Genomic DNA, 22,655 nt, shown 5'->3' on the forward strand with positions numbered 1-22,655 from the left:
GTTGCCTTTGGCTCAGGTCATGATCCCAGGGTCCCGGGATTGAGTCCCACATCGGGCTCCCTGCTCCTTGGGGAGCCTGCTTCTCCCTCTCCCTCTGCCTCTCTGCCCGTTCATGCTCTCTCTCTCTCTCCTTCTGTTAAATAAATATATAAAACCTTTAAAAAAGAAAAGAAACCTGTTCCAACAGAAAAGTGCAAAACCCACAATGTATATAGAGGAGATCAAAGTAATCAAGGCTCTCCAGTTTAGCTTAGGATTGCAATGTATACGAGCCGTCGGGATTCATTCAGACAAGCTCTGACAGAGGCCTTATGGGAGCACATGTCCCTGGGAAGCAGGAGACAAATAATGCACCAAGCACCAAATGCTACAAAGAAAGACTAGAGATAAACCTTACGACTAACCACTGTAGATCAAGCTCCCACACGCGAAAAGGGCCCTTGGAAGTAGAAAGTTTGGGTTGCTTCCAGTGCTTGGGATGAAGACGTGCAGTGACGCTGGCCTCCTGTGGCTCTGGGCCTCGAGGCCTTACTGAGTACCTGCGTTGTTTGGTGGGGTTTGCCTGTGTCTGGGGGCAGAGAAAACCGAGTGGACAAGTGGGACAAGGCCACACCACGAAGGCGTCCCCACATCTGTTCTCGGCGAAGGTCACCAAGGAGCGTCAGGTCATGTTAGCCCAACGCCCCCGCGGCTTGTCGAGGTGCTAGAAGCAGGTTGCTCTGGACGTGGAGCGACAGAAAGGTGCTCCTTCTTTTGGCTCTGCGGGTGGTGCCAGAAAGAAGAGCACCGAAGGCTCGCGCTCCCATTGCAAGTTTCTGCCCAGGGACCCGTGGAAGGACGGGGGGTCTCCATCACGGCAGGAAGTCAAGGTGGCCACCTGTCCCCTTCTGTTCAGGTTTTCAGGTCCCTCTAGAAATGAAAACACAGCCGTTACCCTCTTTCGCGCTTCAAGCCGGCCTCCCATGATGAGACGGAGCGGGCACCTGCATTTTGCCATGGGTGAGCGTGGGCTGGTCCCCGCCGTGTGTGGGGACAAAGGTGGCCTCTGCTGGCGGGCCCCGGGGCGTGTGAGACCGCACTCCTACCAGCACGCGCCTCCGCATCGGCTGTCCCTGACCTGGGGCGCTTTCCCTAGCTGCCACATGGCCCTTCCAGGCCTCGTGTCATGGTCCCGAGTCCCGGCTTGAGTCAGAACAGCTCTGTTTCAAGCCCCCGTACAGAGCACAGTGGATGAAGGCAGAGATGACTCAGCAGGCAGTCCCATCAGCTGATGACCGGGCCAATTCCCCTCCGACCCGTGTGGGACCTTGGAAGGCCCGTGGGCATATTCAAAGAAACAACCGAAAATGCAGACCTCTGGAAAACCTCCCATGGGAAGGGAAGCCTCTTCTGGATCTTCCCCCCTCCCCGGGACATCTGAAGAGACTTGCTAAAGGGCAGCTCTCATACTGGCCCCAGTGGACGGACCGAGGCAGCTGGTGACGAAGATGTCTCAGGCCTCCAGGGGGCCATCCAGCCGCCGTCCATCCAGCACTTGTAAACGTGCTCATGGGGGCAGGGGGAGCATGGATCCAGGTGCGGGGAGGGAGTGGAAGCTCTTTATAAGCCCTTCCAGGGAGCCACAGGGCCCCCACCGGTGTTTCTCCGAAGTGTCTTCCCTTGAAGACCCCGTGCATCAGAATCGCCAGGGCCCTCACCCCACATCCCCTGATCAGACCCTCTGGAGAAGGGTCCTGGCAATCGTCAGGTACACAGGCAGCCAGGGACGCTCCCGTGCAGGCCCACAGTGGGGATCGGCTGCGCAGCAGGTGCGAGGCTGGAGTCACGCTCTGCTGTCACCAGCTGCGGGGGCTTGACGAACGTCTCCTCCCCTGTAATGTGGGGACAGCCCCAGGACCTGCCACCCAGGCCAGTGCTGAGGGAAACAGGGCAAGACATCACCCAGCACCGTTGTTGTTAGAAGGCTCCCAGGGGACGTTGGAAACTTGCCCCCACCAGGCCCCGGCCCTCCTCCACAGCTTGAAGACTCGGAGCTGGTTTCCCGGACCCGCATCCATTTCAAACTTGACTTTCATGACAGCTAGCTTGGTCCCGTGGACTGTCTGTCCCTGAGCAGGGCTGCATGGAGGGAGCACCTCGGTGGCTCTGTGGGTGACTCCCCCTTTCCCGGCCTCCATCCCCCACACCCCCACGATCATCTGCACCCTGGGGTCCCACTCTTGGCCATCAGGGCCACTGCAGCGCGGGGAGGGGCGGGGGGCTGCTCTTGCAAACGTCTGTTCTCTTGCTTCCAAAGAGGTGGATGGGTTTGGGCTGAATTTTGTGCTAAAGAGTGTTCCGTGTCCCTCGTGAGGCTCACTGGGCCAGTGTGCGGGCTCACAAAAGGAGTGTCAACAGGCATTTCTGGAAAAGATGTGTCTTCTAGCATCGCTTCGCCGGGAGCGGCACTGAGGGTGGAAACTATTCGAGCCTGCAGAGGATGCACAGGATGGTGGCTCAGCAAGACTACAAGTCAAACCAGGTCTCAGCCTGGAAAAGGGCAGCCATGATGTAGCTTTTCCTTCAAAGCAAAAATCCCCGAGGAAGTGGAAAGTAACACCCAAGGTGCATGAAGTGTTTGATGTCTTTCTTAGCCAATTGTTTCCAACTGAAAGAAGCATTTTAAAAGGTCTTTGATCTAGGGACAGGAGCAGACTACTGCTTGCCAGACACTGGTGAGGGAGGGGTGGGGTGGAGGAAGGCGGTGGGGGTGGGGGTGACTGCTTAATGAGGTGGCGAAAATGGTCCTGAATGTGGAACATCAGAGCATCGAGTTGCTGGCTATATGGCACCGTGAAGGTGTTAGGCTACTGGATTGTCCGCTTTAAAATGGTTAATTTTATGTTGCGTAAATTTGGCCTTAATTTTAAAAACAAAAGGCAAAACCCAAGATCTTTGAAACTTGTCCAGGGCGTGATGGGGGCTCAGCATCGGAGATCAAGTCAGCAAATATTTGCTGGGTATCCACAAGGTAGAAGGCTGTGCTGCTGAGGCTCCTGGGTGGCCGGGCCCCGCTGCCCCTCCAGCCTGCTCCCCCAGGGGTGGCCGTCCCTCCTGGCTGCCTGTGGCATTCCCTTCTCCCGCCTGCCCTGGTCCTGGAAGCCGGCCTCCGTGACCTGTCTCCCTCCTGCGGCACCCCCCTTCAGGGAGGCTCCCCCAAAGCCCAGAGCTGCCCAGGCCTCCCGAGATCAGAGACTCTCCGGCCCATCCCTGGCTCTTAGCAAGGTCCAGATTCTTCAGTGGGCGCTGGGGGCCTGCAGGTTCACACCCTCACCCACTGTCTGCACCTTGTCCACCCTCTACTCATGCCCATTGGACCCATCCCCATCCCCAGGGCCTCCTCCTCATTCACCCCTCTTCTTTTCCCCACTTGGTGGAGAAAGTCTGTCCCTCACGTCCCTGTGGCCGCCCTGTGTGCACCCATCCCCCAGGACCACCCCCACGCCCAGCCTTGCCTGTGGGACTAGCGGTGCTCACGTCCGACACCCAGAGACCACAGGGCACCGCTTGCTGGACGGACCCCCCAGTGTCGCACCCTGACCCTGCCTAGCAGCCCTGGGGCCACAGAAAAGGACGCTGGAGGCAAATGACGGAGACCAAGGTGAGCTGCACCCACCTCCATCTGCTCGTGAATCCAGTCCAGGAAGGAGGTGATGCGCGTGTAGACCCCGGGCTTGTTCACGTCGGCACAGCCGATGCCAAAGCTCGTTGCGCCCACCAACTTCCACACTCTCCTTTCCTGGCACACCAGCGGCCCCCCGCTGTCTCCCTGGATGGCGAGGAAAGAGGCACCGTGCGGGGTGTCCCTGGTCTCAGCGCCAGGATCCGCCCCTTCTCATCACAAAACTCGGGGCCAGGCTGGCTCCACGCTCACGCGCCCAGCCTCCGAGAACTGATGCTGGCACTCCCAACAGTGGGGTTCTCGGCCCCCCAGGGACGGTCTCCCCCAGCTGTCTCCCTGCCAGATTCTAGAGGCACTGAACCCATGAAGGCCGAGGCAGCTGGACACAGCCCGGGGAGCGCTCTAGAGGGAGGGTCTGCCCGGCCAGGGCTGGACCCCCACAGTGTTGGAGTCGCACTCACTGTGGCTCTGGAGGCCAGATGCACCGGCTCCCACCCGCCTGCAGCCCCTGGTGCCCCCCTGCAAACTCTGAGAACCAGGGCTGGGGCGGGGGGCACCCTGCAGACCCCTCCCGCCGCCAGCACCCAGGCGGAATGGGAGCGCCGGGTAAACTCGGCCGGCGGCCAGGCAAGGGAGTGCTATCTTGAGCAAACGTCTTCCCCACGCCCTGTAAATTTGCTTTTCAGTCAGTCCCAGGGCAATGCTGGTCGTGGCCTGTCCCACAGGCTGGGTCACCGTCCAGAGCCTCCCCTGCCGCGGTGGCCCCCAGAGGCCACCAAGGGCCCCTACCTGACAGCTGTCCACTCCGCCCTTCAGGTAGCCGGCGCAGAGCATGGAGGGAGAGATGATGCCGCCATACACATCGCGGTGGTTGCAGATCTTGTTGGAGATTAAAGGCACAGCTGCGTGGCTGAGGACCGGGGAGCCGTCCCCTGTGTCAGAGGGAGGGCAGTACGTGCCTGAGGGGCCCTGCTGGGAATTCAGGGCACGCACCGGGGCGGGGCCGGGGGCCACGCCGCCACACTCCCGTGGCAGAGAAGGCCACTCCTGGAGGCGGCCGGCGCGTGGTCTGCGGCGAGCTCCCTGATGAGCGGGCCGGGCAGCCCGTTGCTTCCCATCAGGGCCACGCACTCCCCTAAAGTGGCCAAACAGGAGGAGGTTGGGCAGCAGTAACCAGCATGGACCTCCCCAGGGTCCATCCTGGGCCAAGCGCTCTACCCACACCGGCCCGTCCGGGCCTCAGAACAATCCAGGTTACAAAAGGGAAACTGAGGCCCGTGCCCGTGAAGTTTGCAGGCAGAACCTTCATGTGGTCAGCAGAAAAGTGTCCTCCCAAAGCTGTCCACTTCTCAATCCCAGGAACATGTGTCTGTGTCATTTTCCCCGGCAGAAGGGCCCCGAGATGGGGACACGGGCCTGGGCTACCTGGGTGGGCTCTAAACAGAATCGCAAGCATCAGAGGAGAAGATGTGATGGGGGAGCCGAGGTCAGGCAAGCGGGGGAGCTGGGGGGGGCGGGGACACTGCCTGACCCGCTGTGAGGACGGAGGCAGGGCCACGAGCCAGCAGGCAATCCCCAGAACCTAGAAAAGGCCATAAAACAGACTCTCCTTCAGAGCCTCCAGGAAGGACCTGCCCTTCTGACACATGGATTCTAGCCTGTGGAGATGGATGAGGACTCCTGACCTCCGGAACCGAAGATAATACCTTCCTGGGGTTGAAGCCAATGAGTTTGGTCTTGTTGCAACAGCAACAGGAAATGATACATCTGCCATTGGGTCAGCCCCACCATCGACCCAAAGGGATCCACACCTCTGACTTAACCTGTTTGTAAACCGGGTATCTTTATGTTTTATAGGCTGAAAGCAGGGCACGGCCCTATTCCCATGGCTCTAGCATGTACCAGCAGGTGGGGTGCAGGTCTACCCTCCTCAAGCCCACATTCTAAGAGTTCTCTGAGTGTGAGCTGCATCCTGTTTTCTGCATGGGCTTCTCCAATCCACCCATATCCCACTTGCCTGGGGACCACTGGCCAGAGGTCAGCTGAGAGTGGTATCTCTCCCTACTAGTCCCACCGGATCTGGCAAGGTCTGACGCCACAAGTCCTGAGAAACAATGTGACTAGGGCTGTGGGGGGAGCGTGGATGTGGAAGCCCAGACCTCCCACCACCTGGTCGTGTGAGCCCAGGCCAGGCACTCAGCTCCCCTCAGCCCTAGGCTCCTCGCCCTCAAGACGGCCATGAAGATAATTCCCCACCGAGGGGCTGCTGTGAGGAGCACACAGCTTGGAGACATCCGGCTCAGCACCTGGTACGTGGTGAAACGGAGCTCAACGTGTCTGTGGAGGAAGCTTCCAATATGGGCAAGAGGACATGGCAAGCTGCAGGCATGAGACCCTGCCCTGGGAAGAGGACCGACCCTTTAGATCTGGGTAAGCCCTGTGTGCCTTGGACATTCGGGGTGCGGGGGGCAGACTCAACTAATAAGCCTCAGGAGGAAAATTCTGAACTTCCTGTATTGGGGTGAATTGCACCCCCAAAAATCATGTCCACCTGCAACCTTACAATGTGCCCTTATTTGGAGTAGGGTCTTTGCAGATGTAATTAAGGTAAGAATCTCAAGATGAGATCATCCTGGATTTAGGATGGACTTTAAGTCCAAAGACTGGTATCCTTATAAGAGAAAGGGGAGAGAGATTTGAGACTCGGCGGGGGGAGCACACAAGAAGATGGGGCAGAGACCAGAGTGATGTGTCTACAAGCCAAGGGATGCCAAGGATGGCTGGAGCCACCAGAAGCTGGAGGAGAGGCCAGGGGTAAGTTCTTCACCCTCGGAGCCTCCAGAAGGAACCGGCCCTGTGACACTTTGATCTCAGACATCTGGCCTCCAGAGCTGGGAGAGACTGAGTCTCTGCTAGTTAAGCCTCTCCGTTTATGGAGCTTTGTTTCAACAGCCCCCCGCCCAAGGAACTCCTACATTTTCTACCAGAAGGAAAGGAATTGGTGGAAAACCTATGAGTGATGAGCACAGGTGTGCCCCACCCTGATGGAAGGATGGGGTGGGTTCCATTGGCATGCGCTGTTCTCATTAAGATGACTACTACCGTTACGATAATAGCAGTAAGTTTCCATACATCTGCTTCCTCTAATGAAATAGCACATCTTCCAAAGTCACGCAAGATGAAAATTCGTCACCAGTTACAGATGTCTGCCTTCTGAATAAACCTTGGGAAGGGTTCTCAATGGGCTCCTTATGTACTCTGCTAGCATGGTGGGGAGGATGGGGGGAAACCGCCTGATGACTTGGTGAACATCTCCCCAACAAGGAAGGTCCCTAGTCCTTCTTTTCCATTTATTTCTCCCTGACAAAGTCTGCAATTTCCCCAAGATAAACGGAACCATGACTCTGACCCACAACCGCTCTGCTGAGAGCGTGTGTCCAGCTGCTGACCCGTACCCCCTGCCTGGGACATGTGGGCCTCCCACGGGGACGCCACACTGGGACACGGGGGGCAGCATGTCATGGTGGGTGTCCACCCTGGGCCTCGTGGCTCTGGGCTCCCTGGACTCAGAATCTTGATTTCAGATGACTGACCTCCATCCTCTGTGGCCCCCCATCCTGACGTCCAGCACATTTTGCCATCAGGAAAGTTTTCTTCGGAGTTGGGCAGGCAGACGGGCTGGATCATCTCTGTTGCAAGGGGAGACAGCAACCTTGAACTCAGCTGAAGCACTAGTCCAAGAAAACAATGACTCTCCCCAGTGTCCACTCTCGGAAGAGCTCAGACGATCTCCCAAAGGAAGGTCAAGCCCTTAGTTGGTCTAAAAGCTACCAGCTCAGCACAGGGATCCTCCCCCTCCAGAGTCTAATCTGTGGCAACGTGAGTGGGTCTGGACCAGGTGGTGGCATATTTTCTGTGAAAGGCCAAATAGTAAATACCCGAGGTTCTGTGGGCTGCGTGGCCTGCCTCCGTGGCCTGAAAGCAGCCAGCCATAGGCAGTGGTATACAAATGGATCTGGCTGTGTCCCACTGAAACTTCATTTACAAAAACAGGCAACAGGTCAGATTGGGTCCCGGGGCCCTAACCTGCCCACTCCTGGTCTGGACCATGGGCACACTGCCTTATGAAACATCCCTCCATGGCTACTCTGGTCCCTCCTGGCACACCTGGAGGCAAGAAGCTTGCCTGTCCCCATAGGCTGTGTCACATACACCCTCCAGCAGAGACAGCATCACGGCTGCCATGAGGCTGTCTCGTGAAGACGCTCTGAGATGCGCTAAGCCTTTCCGCACGGGACAGTAATGGAAAGGCAGAGAAGTAGTAAGAGCACTCGCTAATTTTTATCAAAGTGCGGATGTCAGCACCTCATTTTTTATAACCAAGTATCATTAATGATAAACGAATGCCACCATTACAATTTCTCTTTGCTTCTCTGGAAATATTAGTTTCAGAGCATTACACGTAGAACATGAGGTGTGTGGTGTGATGAACACACTGATCCTGGGCCACGGTTCTGGGGCATCAGGGGCCTTGTTCAATGTTCCTCTGGGGACCCATGCGGGTATATGCTGGGGAAGGCAAAGGGGGCTTTAATTTAAGAGTAGGTTCGTAATCCTTTGTCTGCGTCTGCAAAATGTTTGGAAGCTCTATCCTGTGTGTTCTGGTATTCTTGTAACTTTCAGAGGTTAGGACTAGGTATTTCCCAGGGAGACACGTAGCCTGCCGGATGCAGCAGCTAGAGGGGAGAGACTGTTTCTGAGTACTTCAGGGAGCCGAAGATGCACAGTAAAGAAGTGGCCACGGGGACGATCCCCAGCTGACTGACCTATGAAGTGTCCTCTTTGTAGGCCATGACCAAGACACCGGGCAGGGCACCTCACCTTAACAAGCTCTGGGAAGAGCTCTTTGACCCCACAGGGCCAGCAACCCCCTTCCACCACCTCGAGACACCCGTGGCCTGGCCTGGGGAAGTCCCTTTCAGCTCCCACTGGCACCAGCAGGAAGAAAGTGGCACCCATGGGAACCCCAGTGGCACCAGACAAACCGATTTGACCAAAGTAGAACCACAGGGTCTCTAAAATCAAGTATCATCAGAAGCACAGCCCATAAAAGTAGGCAAGTCACGCACAGTGAACCTGAACGGGGTGACCACCTGCGAAAGTTGAAGAGGTATATGGACCCGGCGTCACCTAATGTGATAGCACAATGTCTAGAATGCTGTCGAAAATTACTCGTATTACCAAGAACCAGGAAAATCACAACTTTAATGAGAAAAGATAATCAACCCTGGCCAGCGGGGAAATGAGCCAACTCCTGGAATTATCTAGCAAGGATTGCAAAGCAGCTTCATAAAAAGGCTTCAAGGGGTGATTACAAATTCTCTTGAAATAACTGAAAGCAACAGAGCAGCAGGAAACCCAGACGTACCGCTGAAGGTGAGCGGCCCAGCCAGCTTCATGAGAGCGATGTCGTTGCCCAGCCTCTTGGGTTTGTACTTGCTGTGGTAGATGATTTTTTCCACCAGATGGGAAGGGGCTGGACTGTCCAACAGGGAAACCAGCCCCACCTGGATCGTCCAGGACTTGGGGAGGTACAGGCTGAAATGAGAAGGCAGAGAGTTGAAGCAGGAGCACCCCAGTCATTCCCCAGGCAGGCCTCGATGACTTCACCTCCAGACTTCTCAGCATTCTGAGGGGTCTCTCAGGGCCCATTCTCCATCAGACAGCAGCCAAAACAAAAACAAAAACGGAGACTTGACCTCTGGGGTTTGGAAGTCTTCCTGTGGTTTTTTTTTCCCCGTGCTCACCTCCCCCGAGACACTGCCTGGGAGGTCAGTGCCCATCCGGCCGGAGCCACCTCTCAGCCTCTTGGCCACAGCATGCTCCCCTGTAAGTTGCTAGAGGGAGGTTGGCCATTTCCCTCCTGCAAGGAAGCTTCCGTCCAAAGCTTTCTACCTTCTCTGTAAGAGAGGCCGGTCTGAAATCCTTAGAATGAGCTCAGGGTCACCAGTCACAGCCAGCAGGGACAGTGATGGGTCCACTCCACTGGACATTACTTTGTGACCATCCGGTCGGTTTGCCGCTTTCTGGGCCTGCCGCCGACCACTGGAATCTTCCCCATCCTAACACGGCCCAGTCTAGACGGGGTCTGTGGGCGACGAGCACTCACTCATAGACGCAGTGCGCAGCAGTGACAATCCACACGGGGGTAATGACAGAGCCCCCGCACAGGTGATAGCCCTGGAACTGAAGGCTGGCCTGCCACGGCCACTGCATGAGCGAGGACACGTTTCCACCCACGATGCGTGAGCTGTAGCCCGTTCTCAGACCACAGACTGCAGAGAGACAACAGGGGCTGGGGGTCGATCCCACAGACCTTTCTGGGGAACCTGCTGTCACACCCACAGACCACCCCCCCCGACAGCCTGCTGTCCTTGCAGAGCTCACAGCCCAGAAGGAGAGCCGGAGGGGGCGGGGGTGGGAGCAGACGTAGGGGTGCAGTGGGAAGGTCTGGTGCTGGCAGCGCCCCTCCCCGCGACACCCATGACCCCAGTGTGACCACAACTCACCAGGAGCACGGGAACCTTCGGCAGCCCTCTCCTCAGTAATGCAGGGCTACGGTGCACCTGCCTGACTTCTCCAGACCCCACCCCTGCAGTGTGAACCCTCCCTCTGCCAGGGGCGCCTGCCATGGGGCAGGGAGCCTGGGGCACTGACCAGCCTGGGCACACTTTTCCTTGAGGTGGGAAGGGGGAGTGGGAAGGAGAAAGTGACAGTGAGTCAGGCTGCTGGAGCCACCGTGGAGTGACAGGGCATCATAGAACATGGTCCTGTCTGCTGCAGAGAAGTTGCTCCAGGCTGCCTCCCCCGCCGCCGCCCCCCACCCTGCTAACAGGTGAGACAGACTGATGCTGCTCTCCTCCTCCATCAGGTGGGGTCTGCAGGGTTCCCACCTGGCACCTAGGACAAGGGGACCCCAAGCAGTCTGCGGAGGCGGGGGAGACCGGAGTCTGTGAGCGCGCGCGTTTCCATTTCTCTCTGCCGTGCGAAATCTCTTACCTGTACACTTCAAGGTAACCACACGACCCGAGGCACACCCCTCCCTAAGGAGCAAAAGAGGAGGTTTACGGTAAACGCCAGAGGTCAGGGAAATAGACACTTTTTTTCAACTTAATCTTGGGATAAAAGAAAAATGAACTCTATTTCCCCTGCTCTTTAATACAGATTGCAATTTTTGTCCATATTAAAAAAACACACACGCTTGTGAGGTCACTCATTCCGAAACACTCATTCTGAAACATTTGGCTACAGTGAAGTATTGTGCGTGTGACAGGTGACTGAGTGTTTCTAAGCTTTGTAGAGCTAATGATGGGAGAGGCAGGAGGAGGGCTGTTTCATAAACATCACTGGTGTCGTTTGCAGGTCAGCTTTAGCCCGGGCTTCTCCGCTGGCCCCTGGAGGACACAGAGTGCCCTTCGGACAGCATGGCAGGTGTCCTTGCAGCCTGGATCACACTCCTCCCCAGAGCAGAGCTGTGATTGCTCCAGAAAGGACACGTGCTCGCCCTTGCACGCACGGGGGCGGGGGGGGCAGGGAATGTGCTGTTCTTAGAATCCACCCGTGTCCCTTTGTGACTTTCCCTGCCTTTAGAGCCCTAGGCCGTTCATGCAATCATGCAAGACAAAGGGGGTGTCACCAGATGGAGGTTTTAGGACTTAGGAGATGAGCTGTCCCCACAAAGTCCGGGGTGACTATCAATTATGTGATGGACAGGCTGACAAGCTGTTGTTTCCCAGAACAGAGAACACGCTCCTGGGATTTGGCCCAAAGTGCCAGGAAGAGCATATGGGGATGCCCGACTGTAGAGGCGGGGACACACTGGGCTGTGGGTACCGTCATTTACGGGTACCTCATTTTACCTTTCTCACGAGTTGTCGGGGGAAACGTGGAATAGGAATCATAAATGTTCAAGTACTCTGTAGACAGAGGACACGTGTCTTTCTTAATCACGTTCTTTCTAGTTTCCTTGTCCCTCTGCCCTTTTCCGCACACACCCCTGGGGCCCACGACGAGAACAGCACGACACACGCAGCACTCCTTACCACCCTCCTCCCTCTCTCTGTCGGGCCATGTTCGCCTGCTCTGGGGTGGGTTCTTGCACCCCAGCCGGTGCTCCCTCCACCCAGTCTAACTGAGGCGGCCAAGCCCCCACCTTGCATTTGGAGACACACTCTCAAGTCGCTTGGGTCCTCGTGGGGCCGTGCACAGCTCGACAAAGCCAGCAGGCGACGCAGTGCGGACAATGGCCACCGCCTGGCCGCTCACCTCACATACACGGAGTGGTGCAGAGCGCTCACTTTGTCATCGGGCAGGAGGTGATTGATGGACGCAAAGTCCTCCTGGAGCTGCTCCTCGAGCAAGTCCACCCTGAGGGTGTCTGAACTCACGTAGCTGCAAGTACATTGGAAACGCAGACCCGAAGTGTAAACTCGCTGTGGGCTTCAAATCAACCAGTGTTCATGTCAGAATACTACATGTGGCGTACCGGGGGGGTGTCATTCCCACCCCTCCAACCACCAACAGCTTCCTCTGCTGGCTTAGGAAGGCATTCCAGATCTTGCACTGTCTGGGACCATGGACCCATCTGGCCCCCACCCCACGGCCCCTCCAGCCCCGGCAGGCTTTGGGCATGCACCAGGGAGCCCACTTCCTGATGTAGCTAAGTAGGTCCCCTTGATGCACCCAGCTGAACTGACCTTTGCTTGGCCTGCAGCAAGCCCCAGAGAGAGCAGAACACAGAACTAGGCGGAGTGTTTTCAGGTGGGACCAGAGTGGGGATGCTGAGAATCCAAGAGGAATAGGTCAGGGAGAATGAAAGCCAGACTGGGGTGGGTTCCCATTGGAGAGAGATGAACACAGAAGGAAAAGGCTCAGGCCCCCCCCGCAAATGTTTAAAGTGTCAGGGAACAGGTCTTCTGGAGAACAATGGTAAAGAAGGCATGATCTTTAAAAAAAAAATCAAGTGTTTGAAGAGTTATGAGATAAGGGGTAGTAAATGAAAGGGCATCCTCCCCTTTTCTCATGGAATGAACAAAACACGAGGCAGCTGGCTTGCTTCACTCACTAACACACCAGTTTATGACACAGGATTGCATCCGGTTATGGAAATGCCATGGGCGGGGAGGCGGGGGGGCCGGGAGTAGATGTAGAATACAAAGTGCAGTCAAGTTTGAGTTTGGAGGGCAGTGACCCTCCCAGCCCTCCCAGGGATGGCTCAACCACCAATGGGGCAGGCGCCAGGTGATGAGCTGATGAGCCGGAGAGCTGTGAGATGCATGGGGGCCCCGAGGGCCACCCCGGGATTGCCATAAATGGCCCAGCCTCCAGGTGGTCGTAACCACCCCAGCCACCAGCTCTCCCAGGGCGTTCCTGTGTGCCAGGCTCACTCCGACGCGAACCTCACACCGCCCTTCACAGCAGGTGCTACTGTTGTCCCTGTTTTGGAGGCTGAGTCAGGGAACTGGGCTGAGGACACAGGGATTCGAACCCAGGCGATCCGGCTTGATAGTCTCCCCTTTTGCTGTCATCCAGATAGCTGACATGGGATACAGCCAAGCAGAGAAGATCAAAGAAGGGCTTTAGGGAGAGAAGTAGGAGGAAAAAGCAAGAAGGCTACAGAAGTAAATCTTGGAACTGAAGCATTGATACGGAAGGGAAGAACGGGTTCCTAGGGAAGGAAAGCGGCCGTGCCGAGGGGCGGTCTGGGAAAACCACGTCGGCTGGACTCCCCCCGAGGGTGCACGCCAAGCGTAAGGGGACCATCTCACTGCGGCTGGGCGCCCAGGGATCTGAGGGAAAGGGGTCTCTGGGCCCTCCTGCATAGTAGAGGGGGGCCTGGGGATCCAGGGGAAGGGAAGGCACTCCCGGAGGGAGAGGGAGGGGAGCCGGGAAGGGCAGGGGCGCCCCCCGTGAGTCCAAGAAAGGGCCTCCATAGGGAACAGAAGTGCCCAGAGAAGCTTTCAGCTGTTTGCAGTGGTGGTGGTGTGTGTGTGTGTGTGTGTGCACGTGTGTGTGCGTGAGGCATGTGAGTGTGCACATGTGCGACTTCGTGTTTGTGTGATGTGGTGTTGCGCTTGTGTACATATGAGTAATGTAGTGTGTGATGTGTATGCGGTGTGGTGTGTAATATGTGTGTGACGTGGTGTGTTGTGTGTATCCGTGTGTCTGATGTGGTATGTGTGTGATGCATGTGCACGATGTGGTGTGTGATGTAACGTATGTGAGTGCTTGTGTGTGTTTATGTGGTGGGTGGCATGCATGGTGTATGTTTTTGTGTATGTGCATGTACGTGTGGTGTGTGTGTGCACGTGGTGTGTGTGCATGTGTGGTGTGTGTGCGTGTGGTCTATGTGCATATGGTGTGCAGTGTGCATGTGTGTGGTGTGCATGTGTGTAGTATGTGCATGTGGGGTGTGTGTGCGTGTGCGTGTGTGTGGCGTGTGCATGTTGTCTGTGCATGCATGCGGTGCATGTACGTGTGGTGTGTGTGTGTGCGCGCGGGGTGTGAGCCCCTCGTCCCCGTCTGCGAGGGGTGAAGTCTACATAATCCTGGGGGGCATCTGTGTGGGTGGTTTGGCTGTTGTCACAGGGCTGAACTGCTGCCGATTCCTGAATCCAGGTTGTCACAGGTGAGAAGGATGCGGTCTCAGGGACACAGGTTGGGGGACGTTGGGGTGTCACAGGCACTGGAGAAAGGAGCTGAGAGGATGATGCGCCAGATCTGAAAATTGAGGCTCCCTGGATTCCAAGCAGTTTCCGACTTTAATGTCCAAGTCGGGGAGCTGGGCCGAGGACACGGGGATTCGGGTGCAAAGACCCGGGAGCCTGGGAACTCAGAGAGTCTACCTGCTTTGAACCCTGGGGGCCAGGAGCAAAGGGGGTTGGGGTGCCGTGGTGGGAGGCCACAGAGGACAGCAGGGCCGGGGGTCAGAGGAGGGGCCAGGAGAGAGGAGGAGAGAAATGTGTCCCCTCGGCACAAAATGTCACGTAGACAAAACCAAACGCTGAAAAGTGAAGACCCCACTCCCAGCGCCGTCCCTCCTACATGTTGCCAAACAACTGTTTGAAGTGATTGTGTTTCCCCTAAATGGCTGGCTTTTCAAACTTGGGTCTTTGGGACTCCTGGGAAGTGTGCGCACACGTCCGTGGGGCCACCGGCACCCGGCGCGTGGGGGCCACGTAGCCACCCTCTGGTTGTAGCCTGAGCAGCTTGGGGCTGAGAAGTTCTCTATTTCCTGTGTGCATCTGGGGTCCTGTCCTGACCATGAGACACCCCCAAACGTGCCCCTTCCCGTGTGACCTTGATCAAGCCACTTAGCAGGCGGGGGCTTGGTGTGCCCACCTGGGGCGTGAGGATGACATCAAGGTTGCTGCGAGGATGCAGCGTGACGGTGAGCAGCCGCACCCCGTAAATGCCCCACTAAGAGGTGGCTCTCTCTCCCCATTGTCACCACGATCAAGTGCTTTACCATCAGCAGGAAATGTTCTTTAAATTACCTTGGAAACCCCAGCTGGGCACAGGCGACGTTAGCGTGGAGGCCTCTCCAATCGTCAGAGCACACGGTTCTCCACGCCGCGGCTGTGAACACCTGGAGCACTGCGTTCTGGCCACTCACGCGGACTGCCCGGCACACAGGACGAACCGGGTGTGAGGGGCCAGCGGAGCCTGAGCCCACGGGCAGAGGTCGCTCTGCAGCCGACTCAGCTCCCTGCTCCGCTGAATCTGCCCTACCCCTCGCCCGCAGCACCCCCACCCTGCAGGGCAGGGGCAGTTCTTACTGACTGGACCCCCTGAGCTCTCTTCTTTCTGCTCTTGTGTTCTCCCCAACCGAAATTTGACCCCAGGTAACAGTCCTCCTCCCTTTGCTCCCAGCTCAGTCACCCCTGGGGATGAATGCCAGGTGGATCCCAGTTAAGGACGTGACTTGACAGAGGCATGGATCTGGACCCACTGCACGGATGGGTAAGGTCAGGGTCGGGTGGTCCTTCTACCATGAGGTGCACAGCCTTACCACACCGGTACTCATCCTCCCCGTCTCTGCAGTCTGAGACCCCGTCACATCGAGCCGTCAGGTCAATACACTTAAAAGATGAGCGACACCTGTACTTTCCAGAACAATCGAAGTGGACTGAGGAAAAGAGAGGACAAGGGTGTCAAGGAAGGGCTGGCTTCTTCAGTGGACAACACTAACAACCATCCACTGGCCACGTGGCCTTGAGCTTGGCCATCAATAATGAAACCTGCATTGAAATTGCAGCCTGTCTCCCTCAGCCCAGTTTCTGTTCCAAATTCCAGAGGGTGGGGCTGCTGCACCCCACTTTGTCTCACTGTGTGGCCTTGAGCCACAGGTCTGGGGCTCAAGGTCAAGAGAGAAAATGCATGGCTGCGGGCCGACTGGCTGAGCCAGCTGAGCAAGCAGTTCCGAGTGAGGACGACTCGGCCCCCAATCTACCTCCTATTGTCTCTGACCCTGGGCAAGAAGAGAAGGGACCAGGGACCACACAGCTGAGCAGGTGGGCCAGTTATTTGAAAGAGAAGAAGAGATATTGTTCCCTATTAGAGCCCATCCAAATGACTCCCTTTCTCAAAAGCTACATGAACCTTCTTTTAAAAATAGCAGGTATGCTTGGCCTTGCATGAATGGCCTCCTTGTCTTCTCCTCCCGGCCCCTCACCCCTTCCCGCCCGCAGAATCCTATTTCATCAGCTGCCTTTCGATACTTCTAACTGGGCAGGTTCTTTGGTGACAAAGCCCCGAGCATGGCCAGCAGCCCCTCCTGGGCCCCAGGTGGCCCTACATTCATGCAGGCAAAGAAAACTCAAAGTCAGCAAGCCCAAAAGACGTTTGCCTCCAGTAATTAAGGCTGGGTGGCAGCACCCCACCAGTGTGAGCGGGGGGCTCATCAAAGTTTAAACGGCTGGACAGGCATTCGAGAGCCCACTAAATAATGAATTGTACTCACTGCCCAGCCCGATGGCCAATGCTAATATCAAGGCAATGATCCCAATGACAACGATGGGAAAGAACTTCAGTGGGAGCAGGGACAGTATCTGTGCTGCAACCGCATCCGCGTCTGAAAACCGAAAAGGTGGGGGAAGAGCAAAAAGCCACAGAGCAGCGGATTTGAATAAAATAAAACTTAAAATTGAGCTACCCATCCCCTCTCCCCTCAAAGCAGAGAATGTTCTGGCCCAAAGAAAGTCGCCGTGGTTAGACCAAAGGCCACCCATCCGGGGACACATACTGCAGAGGCTCAGCCCCGTGCTCTCCGCCCCCAACCCACTTGTGTCCATCCCCGCTTAGGGGATGGTGTTACTGACCGAATTGTGTCCCGCCCCGCCCCTCAGTATGTTGAAGTTTGGACCCCAGAATATCATCTTCTTTGGAAATGGAGTTTTTACAGAGGCCATCAAGTTAAAACAAAGCCACCGTGTGGGTGTAATCTCATCTGACTGGTGTCCTTTAAAAAGGAGACATTTGAAGCCAGAAACAGACATGCACAGAAGGGAATGGTGTGAAGAGACACAGGACACCATGTGAAGATGCAGGCAGAGATGGGAGTGATGAACCTACAAGCCAAGGAACCCCAAAGATTATCAGCAAACACCAGAAGCTGGGGAGAGGCGAGGAAGGGTTCCCCGCAGGTTTTAGCGAGAACACAGCCCTGCCGGCACCTGGGCTTCAGCCTTCTGGTCTCCAGAACCATGAGACAATAGACCTGTGTTGTTCTAAGCCACTTAGCCTGTCGTCGTCTGTCTCCGCCGCCCTAGGAAACTGGTAGAGGAGGGAAGCGGAGCCCAGGTCCCCAGAAATGCTTCCCCAGAGAGGGCGGTGACTCGTAAAACCCAAACAGGGTACTCTGAGGAGAGGGAGGGCTGGGGCCTCTGAGGGGGTCGCCGGATGATGTAGCAGCCCGTTCTCTGCGAGTCGGGTGCTTGGGGACACCAATAGCCTTGTCCCAGGCCGTCTCCCTGAGGATGCTGGCAGAGCAAGCAGCCCGAGAAGATAGAGATGATGTCTCTCTCCAGAGCAAAGGAGCAGGTTTACCTAGTGTCTGGCTTAACAAATACAATGTTTTCCTTTGGGACAAAGTATGTGCAGGTCTGCTTGCGCTCCATTATAAAAGATTTGAGTTGCCTTGGTTCTGGGTTCCTTTGTGGGATGCAGACCCCTGGGCATGCAGTGTATCCCTGGGCTGTTCCATATCACCTCCATGGGGCTTGGCGGGCATGGGTAACGGACTCGAACAGGACGCATGTGCTGCTCGTTGCATGAGTAACAACGTCCTCCGTGTCTGACCCGGGAGTCTCCTGTCTTCTGCCAGCATCCAGCAAACTGCGCAGGCTGGTTTGTTAGGTTGCAAGTAGGGTAAACCCCAGACCTGTCCCAGTTCTTGCCGAAAGAACCAGGCAGATTGGATGAAAAAGAGGATGCGCTGTATAAACGTTATGATGCCCCAAAGTACAAGCGTCTCTGGGCAACCAGGAGAATTTCCACCAGCACCTTTACTCCAAGGAGAACAGGCCCCTTCATGCAAATTATCTCATCAATCCTGAAAACACACCTGTGCCAGACTTGTCCCCACTTACACTGGGGAAGGTGGGAGTGTAGGAAGGGGAGACAGCCTTCTTCACAGCACACGGTTACTCAGGACACAACGTCCCTTCCTCTCGCACCCTAGGCTTAGAGATGTTGAGCTGAGAGGGCTCCCACGGAAAGCATTCCGAGATCTCCCCCTGCCTGTCCTTGGAAACCCACAGCTTCACCCTCCGGCAATAAAGGGTGTGCTTATAAAATGGCCAATATCATTCAGGGCTCCTTAAAAAAGAAAGAATTTGAAGACAAAAATGGGGTGGGGGGAAGGTGGGAGAGGAGGAGAGAAGAAGAGAAGAGTAAGAGAAGGAACAAGGAAGAGGGAAGAAGGAAGAAGTTAAGGAGAATAAGGAAAGGCACACAGTCTGTGGCCTGAAGGATGTAGAATGAGGAGGGGGAGGCAGAGGGCAAGGTCTTTGTCTTGGCCACACTGAGCAGGCAATTTGCTCCACAGCCATGTTCTCAGAGCCTAGACCAACACCTGGTGTGCAGCAGTCCTTGACAAATACAGCTGACCCTTCAACAACGCAGGTTTGAACCATGCGGGTCCGCTTACACGTGGATCTTTTATGGTACCATACCTCAAATGTATTTTCTCTTCCTTAAGATTTTTCTGACAACACATTCTTTTCTCTAGCTGACTCTATTGTAAGAACACAGTATATAATACATGTAACACACAAGATACTTGTTAAGTGAGTGTTTATGTGATCAGGAAGGCTTCTGGTCAATAGTAGGCTATTAGTAGCTAAGTTCTGGGGGAGCCAAAAGTTATAAGTAGATTTTTGACTAGGTGGGGAGTCAGCAACCTACCCCCACCCCTGTGTTGTTCAAGGGTCAACTGTATCAGTCAACTGAATGGATGAATGACATCATGATAATGGAGGTTGTTTTACCTCAGCATGGGAGACCAATCCCTTCCAGGGCAACCAATTCGTGGTCTTGAGTTTACAGAGCAGACTCTTCTTTCCAGCCTTCCCCACCCCCAGAAGCCTGCACCAAATTAATAACTCCCCCTTACTGAGAGCCCACACTCCACTTACACTTTAAAAATCAGCAGGAACCCCAAGAATGACCTCTTATCATTCCAGTTGCTTTGTGTCTAAGAGTTAGATTTAGGAAATTCATCCTAGTTAGAGATTCCAAGACTGCTGCTCAGTTAGAACCTTTGTATCGTTCACATTTGCCTCTTTACAGCTCATCTGCCGTGGTGCCCTGTGGGGACTACCATGGCCCCGCTCCCCCTCCTTGTTCTGTCTTTGCGAGCATGCCTGGAATAAAAAGCAAAATGCATAGCAGCTTCCCAAAAAAGAAATGCCAATGATTAACCAGCACGAAAAAACCTTCAACCTCTCTGGAAATTTGAAAAACTGCAAATCAAATGTAACTACATACCAACCTCACAGTATTTATTAGGATTGCTGTGGTAGCAGCCCCACTGCAGTCCAAAGTGAAAGCAAATGGACCTCCGCTTATAGTCAAGAGGAGTAGACGTTGTACAAACTGTTTGAGAGTCAAACTGGAAATACGAACCAGAATTTAAATGGATGGAATTGTTGACCTAGTAAAACCACTTTCAGGAATTTATCTTAAGATGTCATCATTGATGTACATAAATTTCTACCTATATGGACACTTAGAGAGGTGGCAAATGTAATACTGATGCATGGGAAGCAGCCTGAACGCCCATCAGAAGAAACTGGTGATAGAACACATGTATAGAGTTAGTTCCATGATAGGGAAAGGGAGTTGGCAAACCTCCTCTATAAAGGACCAGTTAGTAAATATTTTAAACGTTATGAGCCATATAGGCTCTGTTGCAACTGCTCAACTCTACTATGGCATGAAGGCAGCCATAGACAATAGGTGAATAAATGGATATGTCTGTGTTCCAATAAAACTTTATTTATAAAACCAAGTAGTGGGCCACATTTTGTCCATGAGCCATAGTTTTCCAACCCCTAAAGAATATTTAATTATTTAATGCCATGGAAAGAAGAACATGATATTGTTTCATTTGGGGGGAAAAAAAAAAAAGCTTCAAAATAGAATATGCCACTTCCAAATGAAAATACAGGTATGTAGATCAGAAAAAGGCAAGAAATCCAATACTAAAGCACAAATAGGGTTATCTCTTGAGTAATGGTAAAATTGTGGGTAATTTTTAAAAATCTTCTTGATTAACTGTGTTTTCTAAATTGTTATAATGAACAATACATTGCTTATTTATTTAAAGCACTACTAAATTCCCACTGCTAGGAATTAATCATGAAGAAATAAGCAAAATTAGCAGAGGTGAATATGTATAGTGTTATTCATGCTCATATTATTTGTACTATAAAAATATTAGAAACAATTCTATGTCAAATGAGGATTTTAAAAACTATGTAAATTACACATCTACTTGATGGAATGTTGTGATGTTATAAACAAAAGCATGTATAAAAACCAAGCAGCACATGGGAAAACACCTGTCTATACCTACACTGCGCTTGAATGTGTACTGACGGGCAAGGACAGGAAGAGAATGAAGGCAAACATAAAAACCAGGTAAATCTTGGGGGTCAGGTGATAGCAGGGTATTTTTTAAATGTATATTTATGTTCCTTTTTTGAGTTGTATTTTTAAATTGTGTATCCTTGCCTTTACTTGAAACCTGTCCTCCCACCTCCCATATTCTCCACCACCCCCCAATCTCAATTGTCCAGAGGATTTAAAAGGAATCATTAGGGCAGCCCCCACTCCATGCTTTCTGGAACCTCAGCCAGAGCCCCCACACGTCCCCTGTGCTGGCCCCAGAGGTCAGCATTCCGGCTCACTGTTCCAAGTCCTGCATTTGAGACCTATTTACAAAACCAACTCTCCTTGTTGCTCAGAGCAGCTCTTGTCTCCTGCTGTTGGATTTTATTCTAGGCATCAAATACCTTCAGCAATGAAGAAGAGCTGATGAGCATTGGTTCTCAGGACTTTCTGGGGGGCTTGGAGATCTTCTGGCAGGACCTGACCCCTCACTCCCAGGGGCAATGGGAGCCTCAATTTCTGAAAACCTCCATTCAGAGAATGCAAACTTCTGTCTCCGGGATTTGGCAAGGGGCTGAACAAGGTGATGGCCCTCTCTAATGCCCCCTCTCCAGGGTTCTATAAACCCAAGGAAGCGCAAGCATCCAGCTTGTGGGTGTGAGAAATCCTGGTGAGTATGTCCCCAGAGGGACACTCTGGGGACACTTCCCCAGAAATCACACCTGGTTCCACCTACCTGGTGCAACAGGACTTATTTTCAAATCGTCAAGTCCAAAAAGTGATCTGAAGGAGAAGGGGGCATCCGCGGGGGGTGGGTCATTCTCCCCCATGGTGACTATTTCAGGACCTCCGAGGTTTGGCTCCACCTCCTTCACCAGGAAGAACAGAAAGCGTTTGCTCCCTTATTTACAGTTTTAGTGTCAAACACATCTTTGTCATGTTAAATCTTTGAAATCCAACAATCCACATAAAGCACATTCAGTACCCATTAATCAAAACTATGTGTCCTGCGAGAACGCATTTTTTTTTTCTGAGCCACAGCAGGTAACAGAGAAACTTCCAGAGTTAACGAAAAACTATGAACTGAATTCTGCTAAAATAATGACTTTCTCGCTGTGTATTCCTACCAATCTTAAAATCAGTTGACTAGCAATCTTTAGAGATATGCCCTTTTATGATTTAGAAATTACTGCACCTTTATTTTTCAGAAGATAAATCACTTTCAAAGCACCTTCCTTCTCTTTTTTGTCATTGTTCTTTGTCCCACGGAAACTCAACCCTTTGCCTACACATGCGGGACACCTATCATAACCATAAGAAGTTTTTTATACTCACACAATGTCCACGCCCAAAAAATGTAGATGGCACCATGGAGGGGACACTCACCCACAGTATTTGTAGTTTTCCGTAAACACAGCCCTTCCCTGGCTCTCGCGGGCATGACCTAGTTAAGGATGAAAGTATCCATGCCCTCTGGGTGCCCAGTCCCCCACACAGCAAAGGGAGGAGCAGCTGGGGACCGCTGGCTTGCACCAGCTACACTGGGGCTCTGTTTCCTCCGAAAGAATTCCACCTATCGCAAAGCCAGAGAGGTCAGAAGCCTCTGGAAATCATTCCCGTAACTCTAAGAGGGGCGGAGTGAGCAAGGAAATGGCGGAATGTTCCCAACTAAATCCCAACTCACCCTCCCAGGTATCAGTCAGGCATGAGTTCTCTGGGAACCTGCTTCCTCAAAGGAGGTTCCAACAGGCATAGAAACATAGATTCTTAAATCACCCATTTTCAATTTCTGTTTACTGGTTGTGATGTTTGAGATTCAACA

At 53.9% G+C, this 22,655-nt stretch overlaps 1 protein-coding gene across 2 annotated transcripts; it reads right to left on the reverse strand.

Moving 5' to 3' along the window:
* Window positions 1-891: 891 nt before the first annotated feature.
* On the reverse strand, window positions 892-22,152 carry TMPRSS3 (transmembrane serine protease 3). Of its 2 annotated transcripts, XM_031030529.2 has the most exons (13): window positions 21,570-22,152; window positions 16,683-16,793; window positions 15,732-15,848; window positions 15,217-15,340; window positions 11,987-12,112; window positions 10,721-10,764; window positions 9,831-9,996; window positions 9,090-9,259; window positions 7,255-7,350; window positions 5,193-5,195; window positions 4,451-4,593; window positions 3,656-3,808; window positions 892-909 (listed from the first exon to the last, which is right to left on the reverse strand). In XM_031030529.2, the coding sequence occupies exons 1-13, from the start codon at window positions 21,661-21,663 to the stop codon at window positions 892-894; spliced, it is 1,365 nt and encodes a 454-aa protein (XP_030886389.2). In that variant the 5' UTR covers window positions 21,664-22,152. The 2 variants fall into 2 exon arrangements, with proteins under 2 accessions (XP_030886389.2, XP_006735694.2); XM_006735631.3 differs by lacking the exon at window positions 5,193-5,195.
* Between the last annotated feature and the right edge of the window lie 503 nt (window positions 22,153-22,655).

This window comes from Leptonychotes weddellii, chromosome 1 (assembly GCF_054177405.1).
Source record: "Leptonychotes weddellii isolate Sample4059 chromosome 1, ASM5417740v2, whole genome shotgun sequence".
Lineage (NCBI taxonomy): Eukaryota > Metazoa > Chordata > Mammalia > Carnivora > Phocidae > Leptonychotes > Leptonychotes weddellii.

Bases quoted from the DNA above. Each gene is read 5' to 3' on its own strand.
- TMPRSS3 (XM_031030529.2), bottom strand. From the start codon at position 21,663: ATGGGGGAGAATGACCCACCCCCCGCGGATGCCCCCTTCTCCTTCAGA. The intron at 15,341-15,731 runs GTAAGGCTGTGC...TGTGCCGGGCAG, and splicing joins GGAGGATGAGTACCGGTGTG to TCCGCGTGAGTGGCCAGAAC. The intron at 12,113-15,216 runs GTAATTTAAAGA...ATGTACTTGCAG, and splicing joins GCCCAGCTGGGGTTTCCAAG to CTACGTGAGTTCAGACACCC.